Source organism: Sapajus apella, unplaced genomic scaffold, assembly GCF_009761245.1.
Source record: "Sapajus apella isolate SASKATOON/1434 unplaced genomic scaffold, GSC_monkey_1.0 scaffold37, whole genome shotgun sequence".
Classification (NCBI taxonomy): Eukaryota; Metazoa; Chordata; class Mammalia; order Primates; family Cebidae; genus Sapajus; species Sapajus apella.
This window is the reverse complement of record NW_022436977.1, coordinates 7809965-7827524: the sequence shown is the minus strand read 5'-3', so window position 1 is coordinate 7827524 and position 17560 is coordinate 7809965. Positions and strand designations below refer to the sequence as shown.

The 17560-nt window shown below is 40.3% G+C and overlaps 1 protein-coding gene and 1 pseudogene across 2 annotated transcripts in view; both read left to right on the top strand.

Annotated features, from left to right (window-relative positions):
• Window positions 1-17203, top strand: part of MYZAP (myocardial zonula adherens protein) — a 93613-nt gene extending 76410 nt beyond the window's left edge. For both annotated transcript variants that reach the window (XM_032297329.1, XM_032297330.1), the window contains 2 exons: window positions 7231-7331; window positions 16257-17203. In XM_032297329.1, the coding sequence (XP_032153220.1) occupies window positions 7231-7331; window positions 16257-16353 (198 nt within the window). In that variant the 3' untranslated portion in view covers window positions 16354-17203. The remainder of the gene's footprint in view (window positions 1-7230; window positions 7332-16256) is intronic.
• LOC116564643 lies at window positions 392-448 on the top strand (annotated as a pseudogene).
• Window positions 17204-17560: the final 357 nt, after the last annotated feature.

Sequence of the window (17560 nt, the reverse complement as noted above, 5' to 3'; positions counted from 1 at the left end):
CTTTCACTCAGCATAATGATTTGAGACACATTTAAGTTGTATGCATTCCCTTCTGTTGCAGAGTGGTATTCCATTGCATGAATACATTGCCGTTTATTCATTCACCTGACAAAATACATTTAAGTTGTTTCCAGCTTGGGGCTATTGTGAATAAAGCTGCAGTGAACATTACAGTACAAGTCATTATGTGGACATAGTTTTAATTCCTCTTGGGTAAATTTCTACTAGGGGAATAGCTGGGTTGTAAGAGTACATGTAAGTTTAACTTTTTAAGACACTGTCAGTCTTTCAAAGGGGTTGTAGCATTTTAATTTCCAAGCAGATTGAGTATACCGGTGTCTCCACATCCTGACCCAGACTTAGTATTGCCAGACTTTTAAATTTAGCCATTCAGTGTTGCAGCTCTTTTAGAATTTGTCTAGCAGGCTTTCTGGCTTTGAAAGCCCCCAAAATAAAAATAAAAGCAAAATAAATAAACAAATAAATTGAATGATGCTAGGGTGTGTAGAGTGCTGTCTTCTTATAGTTTTAATGTGAATTTCCTTGTCGACTGGTGATGCTGAGCATCTTTTCTTCTTTTCAAGAATCTTCTCATATACTTTTTGCCATTTATAAGTCTCATCTTTTGAAGTGTCTGTTCCAATCTTTAGTTCATTATTTTATTGAGTTTTTTTTCCTTACTATTGAGTTGGAAGAGTTCTTTATATATTCTGGATTTGAGTCCCTTGTCAGATACATGTACTGTGAACATTTTCTCTCGTCCTGTGACTTGTTTTTTGTTTGCTTAGTGATATCTGTTGAAGAGATTTCTTTTTCTTTTGCTTTTTTTTTCTTTTTTGTGATGAGGTCTTGCACAGTCACCCAGGCTGGAGTACAGTGGTGCGATCTTGTCTTAATGCAGCTTCGACCTCCTGGGCTTAAGCTATCCTCCTACCTCTTAGTTTCCTTGGAAGCTGGGACTACAGGTGCATGCCACCACGCTCGGCTAATTTTTGTATTTTTAGTAGAGACGGGGTTTTACTATGTTGCCCAGGCTGGTCTCGAACTCCAGAGCTCAAGGGATCCACTCACCTCAGGCTCCCAAAGTGCTGGGATTATAGGCACGAGCCAGTGTGCCAGGCCGTGTTGAAGAGATTTTTGTTTAGGGTTTTTACTTTTTATAAAGTTCAATTAACAGTTTGTTTCTTTTATGATTTATGTGTTTTGTGTCCTAAGAAATCTTTGCCTACTACAAGCTCACAAATATTTTCTCCTGTGGTTTCCTCTAAGAATTTTATAGTTTTTCCTTTTTTGTTTAGATGATCCATTTTAAGTTGATTTTTGTGTTTTGTATGAAGTGAAGGCATTCATACTCTTTTTCTACACAGATGCTCAGTTCTTTCCTTTTAATGTCTCTTTAATTTCTAATATTGATTATTTATACTCTCTCTCTCTCCCTATCTTATACACTCTCTGTTTCTCTTTCTCTTCTTTGACCAGATAGTGGGTTTCAATTTTTGCTGATTTTTAAAAATAATTTAAAAAGGTTTTGGCTTTGGTGGTTTCCTCCATGGTGTGCCTATGTTATGTTTTATTGACTTTTGCCCTGATGTTCATTACTTGCCTCCTTCTACTTATTTTGGGATTACTGTGCTCTTCTTTTTCTTGCTTCTTGAGGTAGAACTTAGGTCATTGATTTTAGGCCTTTCTTCTTTTTCAGTATAAAGCTTTAAAGCTATAAATGTCCTTTTAATGTCTGTTTCAGCTGCATCCCACAAGCTTTGATATACTGTATTTTTATTATCATCCAGTTCAAAATATTTCCTAATTTCCCTTGACATTTTTCTTTGATTTATGGATTATTTAGAAGAAGGTTAATTTTCAAATAGTTGAAATTTTCATTGATATCTTATTTTTTATTTCTAATTTAATACTGTTATAGTCAGAGAACACAGCTTGTATGGTTTTAACTTAATTTATTGAGACTTACTTTATGGCTCAGCATATAGTTTCAATTAAATTTTTGTGAAAAAAATATCTTGCTGTTGTATATGTTCTACAAATACCAGTTGGGTTTAGGTGGTTGATTTATTGTTTAGATAACTGACATTTTTCTTGGATTTTGTGTAATTGTCCTATCAATTGCTGAAAAGGTGTTATAATCCCTTACCATGGTTTTAGACTGTCTTGTTCTTTGTTTTTACTTTATGTATTTTGAAGCTCTGTTACTAGGTACATACACATTTTTGTTATGTCTTGATGATGAATTGATCTTTACAATATGAAATGTTGCTCACTACTTTTGTTAATACTGTTTGTCTTAACATCTATTTTAAGTGATATTAATTGGAACCATTCCTACCCTGTTACATTTACTCTTTACATGGTAATCTTATTCCAGCCACTTAATTTTCACCTGATTTCTATCTCTGTATTTAAAGTACATCTCTTATAGACAATACTTGGACTTGCTTTGTTTTTTTTTTTTTTTGAGCGGAGTCTTGTTCTGTCGCCCAGGCTGGAGTGCAGTGGCTCGATCTATGCTCCCTGCAACCTCCACCTCCCTGGCTCAAGCAATTCCTCTGCCTCAGCCTCCTGAGCAGCTGGGACTACAGGTGCCTGCCACCATGCCCAGCTAATTTTTGTATTTTTAGTAGAGATGGGGTTTCACCATGTTGGCCAGACAGGTCTTAAACTCCTGACCTCATGGTCTGCCCACCTCGGCCTCCCAAGATGCTGGGACTACAGGCATGAGCCACTGCACCCAGGTGGGAGTTGCTTTTTATGCATTGTTATAGTCTCTGCCGTTTAATTGGAATATGTAGTTTACTCATATTTAATTATATTTATATGATTGGATTTAGATCTACCTTTTCAGTATTTGTTTTCTGTTTGTTCCTTCTGGTTTGTTTTGCTTATGTTGCTTGCTTGCTTTTTTGTTCTTCCTTTTTGCCTTCTTTTGGATTATTTCATTTTTTTAAAATGCCATTTTAATTTACCCATTGGCATTTTTGCTGTATCTCTTTTCTCTAATATGTTAGTGGTTACTCCGGGCATTGCAGTATACATCATTAGCTGTTCACTGTCCACCTAGAGATAATATTTTACCATTTCTTGTAAAATGTAGAAATCTCGCAATAATATAGATTCATTTACCCCTGTGCCTGTGGTTATAATTGTCATATGTATTGTATCTATATACATTATAAAACCATGATACATTGTTATCATTTTTGCTTTAACAATCGTATGGATTTTAAAGCAATTAAGAGAACCTAGATTCTTTCACATATACTCTATTTCTGATGGTCTGAGTTTTTCTCTGATGTCATCTCTCTTCAGCCTGAAGAACTTTTATTTAGAATTTTGTGCAGTGCAGGCCAGGTGGTAAAACAGTCTCTTAGTTTTTCTTATTTGAAAATAAGATCTTTATTTCACCTTCGTTATTGAAAGGTATAGAGCTCTTAGTTGACAGTTTATTTATCTCAGTACTCATTGTTTTTGCTTTCCATGGTTTTAAATGAGATATCTGTGTAATGCAAATGATTATGCCCCTGTATGTAACAAGTTGCTTTCAAGATTTTTCTTCATTTGTGGTTTTCAGAAGTTTGACTGTGATGTGTTTCTCTTTGAATTTATCCTGTTTGGAGATTGTTGAACTTCTTGAAGTTGTAAAGTTATGTCTTTCACCAAATTTGGGGAGTTTTCAGCTACTATGTTTTAAAATAATTTTTCTGGCTTAGTTTTCTTCCCCTCTCTTTCTTTGATTCAAAAATCCTTGTTAGGTTTTTCAAGCTGTTTCACAGTTCTGCAGTGCTCCATTTATTGTTTTCAGTCTTTTATTTCTCTACGTCAATTGGATAATTTCCAGTAATGAATATTCAAGTTTAGTGACATTTTCCTTTATCATCTTCAGTCTTAAGTCCATTTACTGCCTTTTAAAAAAAATTCAGGTATTGTACTTTCCTGTTCTAAAATGTCCATTTAGTTCTTTTTTATATTTTCTATTGATTTTTTTTACTACTTCATTAATCGTAAGCATATTTTTCTTTGTCTCACTGATTGTTGTTATGATGGCTGCATTAAAGTCTTTGTCTGAAAATTCCAACATCTGAGTTATATCAGAATTGGTGTCTGTTGATTCTCTTTTCCCTTAGGAATGGGTAATATGTTCTTGACTCTTTATATGTCACATAATTTTGGATTGTAAGCTGGACATTGTGAGTGCTTTGTTGGGTTTTGTTTCAAAAGGCAATGAATTTAGCTAGACCCAACTACATCCTGCTTGCCTGTGATAGGTGATGGCAGATCTCAGTTCAGTTCTTTAAACATTAGCTGCAAGCTTCTTTCAGTTTTCTCCAGACGTGCATGGTTCAATGGTCTACCAGAGACTTGAGCTGAGTCTATATACAAGAATTTAGTGTTTCCCCACTACTCTGACTCTCCTATTTTGCCTTCTTCCCTAATGTTAGTAGCCCTGGCCTCCTCCTCCTTCTGGTTTCTTCTACCAGAAAGATGGTTTTTCTGTTAAGGTTTTACTATATCTGTACTGCCACCACCATGGCTGTGCTACTCTCAGGGCAAAGCCGATAGAAAAAGAAAAATAATAAACAAAACATAGAGAATACAGAGAACTGCTTGCCTTGTGCTTCAAGTTTCACCTCATCTCCAAAACTTGCCTGTCTTTATTCACTTCCCTAGAGACCCCTGTCTTTATTCACTTCCCATTAGTTGCTTTTAATCTGTTATCCAGAATGTATAGCTCTGACTTGCAGGAGGATCAGTATGTTGAGCGCACACTCTACTGCAAGTGCAGCCCCCACTCATTGAGCTGAATAATTGCAGTGGCCTTCCTACTGCCTTTAGTCTTATTTCCCTCCAATCCAACTTTCACTTGGGAGCCAGGTGATTAAAATAAATTCTGGTGCTGACCTTGCTATTATAAGATTGGTTTGAACTTACTGTAGTGGCATATGTAGCCTTTCGTAACTAACTTCTGCACACCTGTGTAATGCAGTAATGTGCCTTTTCTCAACCCTGTGTGTGTCCACAGTTCTGGGATACTCATCCCCTTTGCTTTTTGTTACTCTCTTTCCCTTGCCTAACTCCAGAAACCCACCCCTTCTCCCTATTTTGAGTCAGATGTCCCCTCTGAGTTCCCTCTTAATATTCTGTGGGTCCTACATAATGTTACTTAGCACATCCTTCTGTTATTTGCTTCTCAGTTATCTGTATCCCCACAAGACTGAGCTCCTCAAGGGTTGCAAATAATGCCATATTTCTTTGACTTCTAACTCTCCCCCCGCCTAATGTCATTGCCTGATATATATAGTAGATACATAGTAATTTTTCTACAGATTACATTATATTCTCAATCATATACATTTTTTATTTCTACGTTTCTTTGGGTATTTGTTGTACACTCACAGAGTCCCTGTGAAATAGAACAAAGGATTTGGGGCCTCTTGTCCACTATTCACTGTGTATCAGTTGGGACATATTTGCTAACCTTGTCTTTTAGGTCCCTTACCTATAGGTGTTAGACCCAGCATGCTGTGAAATCCTCATGATTAAAGTCTTTACACTAAGAGGGGATAAAGCGATGGGATTACTGGAGCATCTAGCAAAGGCAAGCCTCTTCTGCCTTCCTCTTTCTTTATAAATTTGAGAGTTCAAATGTTGATGGAGAAGCACTCTGTTTCACGTGTACATGCTCTCTCTCTCTCCCCCCACCCCCGTGCGTGTGTGTGTGTGTGTGCGTGCGTGCGTGTGTGTGTGTGTGTGTATGCTGATGACTCTCTGGCAAAAAGCCAGCACCATTCTTTCATACTGGGGATCAGGTGATAGATTCAGAGATAAATTCAGATCAATTTGTCATAGCGTGTCATCTGCTGAGGAATCTGGAAAGCATTCTCTTCTTTTACACCATTTCTTATTTATTGGAAGGGATTCATAGTCCTTTACATTGTACAGAACATTGGTTTTCACAAGAACTGATACTTTGCTCCTTGGTATCAACCTTTCAAAGCAGGAGCTACTGAATGTGTAACCCACATTCTTTCTTTCAAAATAAATGAGCTTCTGTTTCTATAGAACTTTGAAACTTTCTCGTGTTATCTAATGTCTTGGAATACTGCCTCAGCTTCAGCTCCAACTTGAAGAAGAACAAATGCTTTCATTTCTAGTTATGCAAATAAAATGTTCATTGTAAAACCATTTATAAATTTATTTATTCAGCAAATATTTATCTTGCATCGGCTGCATGCCACGCTTTGAGAATACAACTAGGAAGATAGATATGAGCATTGTTTCATGAACATTTACTCTAGCATTACTAGAAAATATGTAGAAGGACTTTTTTAAAAAGTATTTCAAAATCTTAATACACAGAGATAACTGCTGTAACTACTTTCTGAATTTTTTTTTTTTTTTTGGTGTTTTTGCACTTCAGATTTCAGGCACCAGCACTTCATCTGTTTTTATTTCAGTATCTTCAACTTCTTTATCTATTTTCATTTCAGTATCTCTTGCTTCCTTTTCCTTCATTTCCCTCATGAGGCAAATTTCCAGTTGCTGAGGATCTAATCTTTAACCCATGTAATGTATGGCTCTGGCCCGAAAGGAAAAAAACTATTCAGAATGCTAATTTTAATCCCAAGGAGCCTGTTCTACTTTATATGTGTGAGATTCTGAATTTTCCACACCTACAAAATACTAATTAAGTTATAGAGGTATTTCCCACTAAATTAAATTAACAGACTTACTCATTTTATAGTTTAATAAGGAGGTGTTAAAAGTTGGGCTGCACCTTATTTATGATGGCAAAAACATGATAAATATCTAAATGCCCATCAATAAGGGACTAGTTAAATAAATAATGTATCCATACAATGAAATACTATTAATGAATTAAAATAGTTTGTTGACACAAAAAGAAAACAAATGAAAATGGAAAAATAGCTATAACAAATTGGTGGCTGAAAAAAGCAGGTTATAACATAGATCACAATGTTTTGTTTTCATTTATGTAAAATTGGATGCATATGTCTGTACATGCATAGAAAGCCATTTATATGGATTCGATCAATCTATTTCTTCAACACCTATTGTGTAAGTGATGCTCTATAAATACATTGTGATAGTTGACCATATCATGGGGCGAAATCAGATAATACATATAAATTGTATCGTGCATATTTGTGGGGGAACATATTTGACTTACTGAAAGTACTTTTTTTTTCTTGTCTCCAGAATAATGAACTACAAAGTAGGCTGGACTATTTAATAGAAACCCAGGCCAAGACCGAAGTGGAAACCCGAGAGATTGGAGTGGGCTGTGATCTTCTACCCAGGTAATTAGGAATTTTCTGGGGATTTTTTATTCAAATTCCTCTTTGGCTGGAGAAAATACTTTACTGGGCTGTTCTTAATAGAATTGCATTCTTCCTATCAAAAATATTTCTGCAAAGCCAAGTGGTGGCTGTTGAGGGGGTTGACTAGTTTCTGTAGGAACGGGGGCATTGTGCAGGGTGGAGGGGGCAGCAAAGGAGAGACCTGGCGAAGCCATTCAGAGAGAGATGGGCCCTGTCAGTGAGTGCATGCATGTGTTTCGTCCTTCCTTCCTTCATTCAATAAATGCTGTTAGTACCTTCACTGTGCCTGACAGTTATGATAGAGAGAGCAATAAGATTTGGTTCCCACCCCAGAGTACAGTCTGGAGGGAGAGACAGGTATGTGGGCAGACATATAGAACAGTGTGAAAGGGGCATCCAAGGTGCTTTAGTGATATGCAAGAGGGAGGATCTAAACCTTGAACAAAACTGATCTGTTCCTCAGTACGGTAACAGGGCACTGTCAAGCATTGGATTCGGTTCATAAACACCTGATCTGCTTGAGTCATCAGCAAATATGTGATAACTCTAACCTGGTTTGCTCAGTTACATTCCTGAGCTAAAAAACTGACCTGTTCATTGTTAGGCTGCTCCCGTGCCTGTGTCTCTTCCTGGTGACATTACAGCCTGTAATCCAGTAACCTGCCTTTGATAACTAACTCACCATTTCCAGGTGCTCACAACTGTGCCCAGCCTAAAGAGGGCTTAAAACAAGTTTACAGCAAAGATGCTAATGACATGTGACTTGTGATTTAGGTAATCAAAGCCAAAAGATGCCTCGTGTCCTGTGTGCAGGAGTGTGGATTCTTGTGTGAACAGGGGCACTTGTGTGTGCTTTGCTGGACAGAGTAGTCTAGCAAGATGTTGAATCCTGGAAACTTGAGTGGTTACAGCTGGTGGGAAGCAGTGAAGAGCCGATCGCTAAGCCGGGGTGTGGGATACCTGGTTCTTGTCCTACCGGCCAGCAGCAGGATGCCTTCAGACAGGTTCTTCACTGGGGCCTGAGTTTCTCGACTTGTAAAGTCAGTGATTTGATTTTTTTTATTTTTATTTTTTACGGGTATTGTCATTTTTGTTAATTAAAATGAATCACTTGCCATTCTCAAAGAATTTTCCAAAAGCAGCGTTAGGCTCTTTCTTTGACAGTGTCCTCATTTACGTTACTTGCCTTTTAGTAAAAAGGCATTTTTATCCTTCTGATATAATTAACAGAAAATATGAAATATATGTATAAATAGACTCCGGATCTCATCATCATGTGGTACAAAGTACATGATGAAAATATAACCAAAAAGAATGATCAATTGTGTTCAGAGACCTTTTTGAAATATAAATAGTTTGGCCATTTTCCCCCTTTTTTTATTTTTCAAAGCCAAGTGGCCTAGTCCACTCTAATTGCCCAAATAATAAATCTTGTTTGGCTAAGATATGTACAAAACTATGTCTGAAACCAATAAATTATTTGTTTTCTATTTCCCACATTTTGGCTTAAAACAAGCTTTTCAATTTGTATGCCCAAGTATAGCCTGAAGCAAACTTTTATGGCTAAGTTATGAAACCACAAAGCGGTTTTCATAATGGAAGTGCTGACAGACCCTTAACTTATGGCCATGGTGAACTTGGAAGCCACTTCAGTATCTAAAAGCAGCTTTTCCATAAATGTAACATTTGGTTTCCCCCAGGATCCATCTTAGCAGTTTAACTACCTGGGTCAATCAGCAGAGGAAATGAAAACTACATATTCGTGTTTCCGAAAAGGCAGAATAATATTTCATTCGTTTCCTCACAAATATTTATTAAGTGCCTACTATGTGACAGGCGCCAGGCAAGTCTGGGTGGGGAGGAGCCCGGGACCTTTAGGTAACTCAGGGCCGTGGCCTTCCACCTGCGCTTCCTGGAACTGCCTTACTGTGAGCTGGGGCTCCTGGATAGGCCTCAGGATGCCCAGGGGATGAGGACAGTTAGTGAGGGGATGGCTCCTGGGACCCTGCTTCCTCCCCAAAACAACCTGAGAAAATCAGCTTTTAGTCTGTTTTGTCGGTTGGATTCCAAGTAAGATTCTGTTTGAATAAAATCTCTATGGGCAAAAACAAATTGGAACTCCCAATCTAGTTAATCCCCATATTTTATGAATACCAGAATTGAGACTCAGAGAGACCAAGTGATTCCCTAGAAGCCACAGAGCCAGAATTAGAAACAGGTTTTCTTCAGTCTTGGTGCAGTACATGTGGAGTTTGAGATTATGTAATAAATAGAAAGTTACTAAACAGTGGTGTGTATGTTCTAACAAAATTCCTGGTTCATACTTAGACTTCAAATGTATATCTAATAAAAGAGTCCAGGTTATTGCCCAGAACATTTTTTAGATTTTTTTTCTCTAGAATATTTTACACCAAAACAAGCATTGAATTGAGCCTCAATTACGCAGAAGTGTTTTGTTCTTGCTCCCTGCTCATCTCCTACAATGAATTCATCAGTGTGGGACGGTCAGGGAGGCTCAGGCTGCCCAGTTCCCTGACCAGCCAGTTGCTAGCTGAGCACAGCCTTGGGCAAGTTATTTCATCTCCCTAAAGCCTTAACTCTTTCATCTTTAAAATGGGAATGAAGAGGATAATATCAAACCTCATTGGGTTGCTTTGAAGATTCAATGAAAACATGTATATAAAGCATTTAGGGGTTGGGCATGGTGGGTCATGCCTGCATTCCCAGCACTTTGGGAGGCCAAGGTGGGAGGATCACTTGAAGCTAGGTGTTTGAGACCAGCCTAAGCAACATAGCAAGAACTTCTCTCTCTAAAAAAAAAAGAAAAGAAAGGAAATAAAAAGTAGGCCGGGCATGGTGGCTCACACCTGTAATCCTAGCACTTTGGGAGGCCAAGGCGGATGGATTGCCTGAGCTTAGGTGTTTGAGACCAGCCTGAACAACTTGGTGAAACCCCATCTCTATCAAAAAAAATTTGATGGGCATGGCAGCATGCACCTGTAATCCCAGCTACTCAGGAGGCTGAGAGAGAATTCCTTGAACCCAGGAGGTGGAGGTTGCAGTGAGCCAAGATCACACCATTGTACTCCAGCCTGGGCCTGGGCGACAGAGCAAGACTCTGTCTCAAAATAAATAAATAAATATAAATAAAAAATAAAGCCTTTTAGTGTGGTAATTGGACTGGAGTTAAGCACTTAATAACTAATAGCTATTACTATTAACATTACTAAACCCAAACTCTGATTTTCTATGTAGAACACTGTATGAAATATAAATAAATTTGAGTATGCTAAGTGCTAAGATAATTTCATTAACTTAATTTTTTCTTTTCCTTTTTTTTTTTTTTTTTTTTTAGACAGCATCTTGCTATGTCACTCAGGCTGGTGTGCAGTGGCACAATCTTGGCTAATGGCCACCTCGGCCTCCCGGGTTCAAGCAATGAATCTCAGCCTCCCTGGTAGCTGGGATTGTAGGCACCTGCTACCATGCCTGGCTAATTTTTGTATTTTTAGTGGAGATGGGGTTTCACCATGTTGGCCTGGCTGGTCTTTAACTCCTGACCTCATGATCCATCCGCCTTGGCCTCCCAAAGTGCTGGGATTACAGGCGTGAGCCACCGTGCCCAGCCTAACTTAATTTTTATTGGTGGTAATTATTGATTTTATGAAACGGATTGCTAGCCTAATCAAGTATACAGTGTTTCAGTATGCATTGGGCTCTTCAGTGAAACTCTCAGTGGTTTGAAACGCCCTCTAGACACTGCATAAAACTCTGGAAGGCCCAGTGATTGATAAGGTCTCTGTCAGCTAAGACCTGAGCGTGTTGCAGGCATGGGGCACTTACCTCATTACAGAATAGCATGGCGCCTCCTACCCACTCGTCTGTACAACTGCAAGTGTTACATGCTGTGCTACTGCTAATAACGTTTGACTTGGAGCTACTCTAGTTTTTTTGTCTTGCATGAAAAAAAATGCATTTAGTTGATGCTCAATAAACATTTGTCGGGTGAATAAGTGAAAGATACATACTAAATGAGGAACATAGGCAGGTGCTCAGATAATCATATTATCATGATTCATTTATTTAATAAAGGCCTTGGATGAAGTGATTTCTGCTTATGTTTTACCTTTGTGTGTGTGTGTGTGTGTGTGTGTGTGTGTGTGTGTGTGTGTGTGTTTCTCTCTCTCCTCACTAGAATGTGAGCTCCATGAGGGCAGGGATTCTCCTCTATTTCACTAATTGCATTCTCCCTGGGACCTCCTTAGAGCAGTGCTTGGCACATACTAGGTGCTCAATATTTGTTGACTGGAGCTATCTCCCTGTAGCATTTGACAATCCTTCCTAAGAAAAAGGGAAGGATTCCTCAGCCTGCTTCTTACTCTTGCAGTACTTTCTTTCCTGGTTCTCCTCCTATCTCCAGCTTCTCCAGCTTCTTTGATGGCTAATTTTCCTTTTCCAAGATCCTCACCGTGGTAGTCCACATGGCTCTATCTTGGTTCCTTGGTCCAGTACTTCCTGCAAAGATTGTATGCAGTCTCATAGTTTCACCTCTCCTCTCTGTGGCTCTGGGGAACAAGGATTTGTATTCAAGAGAAAGGAAGTGTGAACCGTTCTCTTGAATACAAGTCCTTGTTCCCCATGGCCTTCTGGGCACTCCCAACTGCTGTCCGCTTGGTCTTCACGCTTGCCATTGTGTGGCTGAGTGCGCCATCGCTTTCTTCAAAGTCGCTCCTCTGAGGAATGAGTAAGAATACTGGCTTGGAAGTTAGACCTGGATTTGGGTCCTGGGTCTGCCTCCTGCTGCATCTGCAACTTTGGCAAATTCCTACCCTCCTTGATTTTCAAGGAGGGTCAGAACCTTCCTTCTCATCTTGAAAAGGAAGATTTTGGTGGCAGTCCCCTTGGAAGCTTGTTGAGAGGATTAAGTGCAGTAACAGGCATAGAATGTCCAGTTTAAATGCCCGCATTTTCATATTTCTGTTGTTACAGCCACTGCTCTCCCAGTTACCTAAGCTCAGTATATTGCAGTCACTTCTGAGCCAGAGAATTACTTTGCTCCTTGACTCACTCACTCAAACTGCTGTTCTTTTCCTTCATGCCTTGCCTCATGCTTTCCCATTCCCCCTGCTGCCAGCCTGCCTGAGACTGCCTAATCTAGTCAGTACCATCTCTCTGCCTCCCTTTTTCCTCCTCAAATCCTTCCCCTCCTTCATCTAATCTTTGTGTTCCATATATTTCTAGTGACCAAGGATCTCCTCATAAAGAGAGAGGGAAAGGGAAATGGTGAGAGGGTACTCACTGTGAGGTCGGGGGTTTTCACACACACACATGTATGTACGTATTTAAAGACTCAGGATTTTGGTTTGAAAAGTTTGATATACGTTAATGAAAGCCATTGAGAAAAGTGCAGGTCATCTAGCCTTCATTTACAAAGAAGAGTAAGAAGAAACCAAAAGAAAAGTGATTTTTCTTTCTCCTGCCCTGTAGTGAAACTTGGTTTCCTGCAAACTCATCAACTAAGTCTTAATAGGTGCAATTTGATGAAAAATATCCCCCGGGTCATAAGTGCTCAGCACATAGTAAGTGCTTTAAAATACGAAAATGTGTTTTCGTATTTCTGTTGCAAAGACCAGAACACAAAGTAGCTTTTTGTCAAAGCGTTATTTGCTGATTCTGCCGTTTCCCCCAGGGGAACTACCCCTGTATGAATTAATAAAAGGTTAACAATAGCCTAAATGTGTTAAGGCAGATGGTTGGGTTTCAGTTTTGTGGTTGAGGTTATTTGTGTTCTTGAAATCCTGTTGTTTCCTAGTGATCAACTAAATAAAATATCCCACTTCTTTTTTAAAAGATTGGGATATGAGAGCCTGTTTTTGAACTCTACAAGGTTCACCTTTATAAATATTTCTGCATTTTACGGGCTTTCAGGATATTGTCACTAGGGACTGTTTCTGTTATGTGGAATTTTCACAGGAGTTGGCACAAATTGCCATCTGGCTTCTGCCCCTGGCACTCCACTAAACTGCCTGGTCAGGTCACTGGGGACTCCTGGATCACCGGGTCCCATGGATTGCTCTCTGTGGCAGTTGACACTGGGGCCACTTCCTTCTTGAAACTCCTCCAACCTTTGGTTTCCTTTGTAATCCACAGTAATAGCTCTGTAGGGTAATGGCTCTGTGGCTAGCCTCTGAGCTGCTGGATTCATGGAGATGATGGAGATGTGGTTTTCACCCTTAAAGAAGTTATACCTAGCAGTGGACACAAATGTGTAGACCAACAAGCACAACAAAATACTACAGAGACTGGGTGCTGTGGCTCATGCCTATTATCCCAGCACTTTGGGAGACCAAGTCAGGTGGATCCTTTGAGGTCAGGAGTTCAAGACCAGCCTGGTCAGCATGGTGAACTCCATCTCTACTAAAAACACAATAATTAGCCGGGTGGTAGTGGCATACACCTGTAATCCCAGCTACTTGGGTGGCTGAGGCAGGAGAATTGCTTGAGCCTGGGAGGTGAAGGTTGCAATGGGTCAAGATCATGCCACTGTACTCCAGCCTGGGCAATAGAGAGAGACTTGGTCTAACAAAAGCAAACAAAACAAAACAAAAAGATGCTACGGAGGTGTCAGAAGCCTCTGTAACAGTAATGTTCATGGTGTATATGGGGATTGGGTGGAGAACATGGAGAATCTCCCGAGGGGAGATATGCAAAGTTTAAAATATACCCCCTGCCATGCTTTTGATACATCCTCTATCACCTGGTGAATGATTGGATGTGGGAAGTTAGGGGAAAGGGTTTGACTCTTAGGCTTCATCTACACATTTTGTTATTGCGTTGGTTGGGATAAGGAATGCAGCTGCTGTTTGAAAGAACCCGCATATCTCCGTGGCTTAGCATGGCAAAGATTAATTTCTCTTGTCATGGTTTAGGGCAGTTTGGTATATGTTCCATTCCATACAGTCTTTCAGGAACCCAGGAATTCCTCCATCCAGAGACGCTGCCTGAGCTTTGGAGTCCTCCTGAGTTCTCCAGCTGTATGCTATACATAAAAGGGAATTGAGAGAGAACGCATGGGGGATTATGTAGAACATTTTAATGGGTTAAACCTGGAAGTAGTAGAAGTCATTTTTGCCTGTTTGGTCACATGGCCCACCTAATGGCAAGAGAAGCTGGGAAATGTAGTTGAGTTATGTGTCCAGGAGGAAAAAGAAATAGGATGTCTTAGTCACCCAATCCTGTTAATTATACCTCCCAAATATCTCTCTAACCTTTCCCTGCCACTTCCTTTCCAGTGCTTCCATTAGAGTTCAAGTTCTCATGATCTCTCTTTCACCTCCTAAAGAGCAAGAATTTTTAACTGACTTGCCTTCAGAATAATCCTTCCCTAGTCAACGCTCAATGGTATCAGTGGAATCTTGCTAGAATAAAAATATGAGCAGATCATGGCTCTCCTTAAAAACCTTGTCTAGTTCCCTGCTCACTTCTGAGCTCCTTAGCCAGGCCCATGGGACCCTTCTCCACCAGGCCTCATCTTCTGGCACTCTCCATTGTGAACTCTTTGTTCCGGTCATTCTAAAGGAGCACATAGTTTGCATTTCCACATCCGTAAACTGTGTGCTCTCCCATCTCTGCCTTGCATATACTGTCCCTTCCTCCTGGAGTTCTCATCCCCTCTTTGCCCACTTGATGAAGGCCAGGCATCCCTCAGGATTCACCTTCACTGTGTGAATCTCCAGTGCTACATTCTCGGTGGTGCTACATTGTTCTGCCCTCAGTTTTCCCATCATGTGTCCATGCGTATATTGTTCAGGTCATGGCGGGAAGGGAGGCTCGAGAGCTAAATGAAGGGACTGTTGTGGATGTTTGGGCAACTTTAAGGGAAGTAAACAAAAGACAGTGGCCAGCTCTGGAGCTAGCAACATTGGAAGCTGTTACCGCCCTTCCCTGAGGAGGCAGGGGAGAAAGCCAGGGGAAGAGAGCAAGCGGGGGAGCTGTAGCTATGGGCCCTGGGATAGGGATGCCCCTAGCTACCAAACTGCATCCTGTCTGGGAGGGGACAAATATTCTGACCTATTTGTCCTCTCATTCCCTGATCTCCTGCAGTAAGCCAAAAGGAACTGAATTTGAAGGGCAAGGGAGCCCCTTGATGCTGACCTTCCTGGGCACAGAGTGGGGTGGAGAAGGGGGAGAGTAGGTCTGAATGGCAGACGAAGAATACCCAGCGCAGCTTTTATGTCTTTGTTACAGTTCCTAACACAGTACATGAAAATTATTTGTGTGCATATCTTTCCCACCAGGTGATGAGGCCCGTGAATGCGTGTTTTATATTTTTCTGAACCCTGGGTGCCTGGTACAACCTTGACAGAGTGCTAAAAATAACTTTTTATTTTTAATCTGTCATAGTCTCTTCAGGCTGCCATCACAAAGTGCCATAAACTAGTTAGCTTATAAACAACAGAAATTTATTTCTCACAGTTCTGGAGGCTGGGATGTCTAAGACCAAGGCGCCAGCAGATCCAGTGTCTGGTGAGGGCTCGCTTTCTGGTTCATGGATGGTGTCTTCTTGCTGTGTCCTCACATAGCAGAAGGGATGATGAATCTTTCTGGGGCCTCTCTTATAAGGGCACTAATCCCATTAATGAGGGCTCCACCCTCATGACCCAATCGCCTCCCAAAGACCCCATCTCCTAATATATCACCTTGGGGGTGAGGATTTCAACCTATGAATTTGGGGGGAACATTAAGTCCATTGCAGGGCTCGTTCGTAATGTTTACATGAAATATTAAGGTGCGTTATTATAGTCTTTTTAAGTGCTTAAACACCATTTTCTAGAGTTTTCTTACCATGTGAAGCATATGGGGGTTTTGTTTAATTTTCCTGACCTGACTTTTCTCATTTCTCAGCCAAACAGGCAGGACTCGTGAAATTGTGATGCCTTCTAGGAACTACACCCCATACACAAGAGTACTGGAGTTAACTATGAAGAAAACTCTAACTTAGGCACTCAGAGACATGCACTTTTTACAGATGGACAAACGCTCTGGAACCCTGTGGCTTGAAATCCTTTGGGAAGGGTGACTGTTGTTTCCCCTATACACAGTGTAAGCCAGAATGGAAATCACTGAGGCTCTGATCTGCTTCTAAGACAGGAAGGAAAGTGAAGGCGGAGGGGCAGGTAAGAGACAAGGTCACATTTGAAACACCCACCCAGCATACCCTGCTATACTGTGTCATCATTTGTTTTCTTTGTAGACACTGAAATCCTATCAGGAGGATTCCCTCACTATTTATTTTACTTGCTAGACTTTGGTTGAGAGGGAAAAGGACATTAATTTGAAGTTTCATGTTATTCATGCCAGGATCGTTTGATAGGGCATGAAGGTTTTGTTTACCCATAAAAGTATTAGAGGCAGCGTTTCTCTGGTACAGAGAGGCCTGTCCACAAGGAGCATGGGCACCCAGCCAAACTTGAACCTGGAGGGGAGGGTCCCCGGCCTGCAAATGCTCTTTCCTCCGGGTCCCAGGCATCTGTGCAGGGCCGTGGGAGCTGCAGTTAGAGACTTGTGTGGGCCAGACAAGCTTCATTCCCATGCATTAGTCCCTTGGTTTAATTTGTGCCTTATGCCTTCATTGGACCAGCTGAAATCACTGTATTTATTCAACTTGTGATTGTTTTTTTCTTTTCACATTAAGAGAATTTTTATGTCACGGACATTTAATCATTTAATGTTTTCAGTATCGATTGGTGTTTTTGTTCAATGAATGAGTAATCTGTTCATGCATGCTCTACTTTGATATTATAAACTATGTCACATATGTTTAATAAATACCATATATTTTGTTCTACTAATGTTGGCTCTGTGTTTCATCCATGACCATGCAGAATGAGTGTCAAAGTCAGATCACATGATCTTTCAGTCAGTACAATCCATAGAAGCATCTGTAAGCCATAAGATTGACTCTGTGTGTGTGTGTGTGTGTGTGTGTGTGTGTGTGTGTGTGTGTGTGTGCGCGTGTGCGCACGCGCGCGCAGGGGGTAGGAAGCCTGTCTTTTTAATTCCTGAAATTTATTTAGTTAATCCACCATGTGGAAAAGGTAAGATACAATAACGATCAAAAAGTACAAAAATAGACTTTACTTTTAAAACATTCCTCAAACCTCCCACCCCTTACTGTCTCCACTTTCAAAAACAAAGAAAAAAGAAAG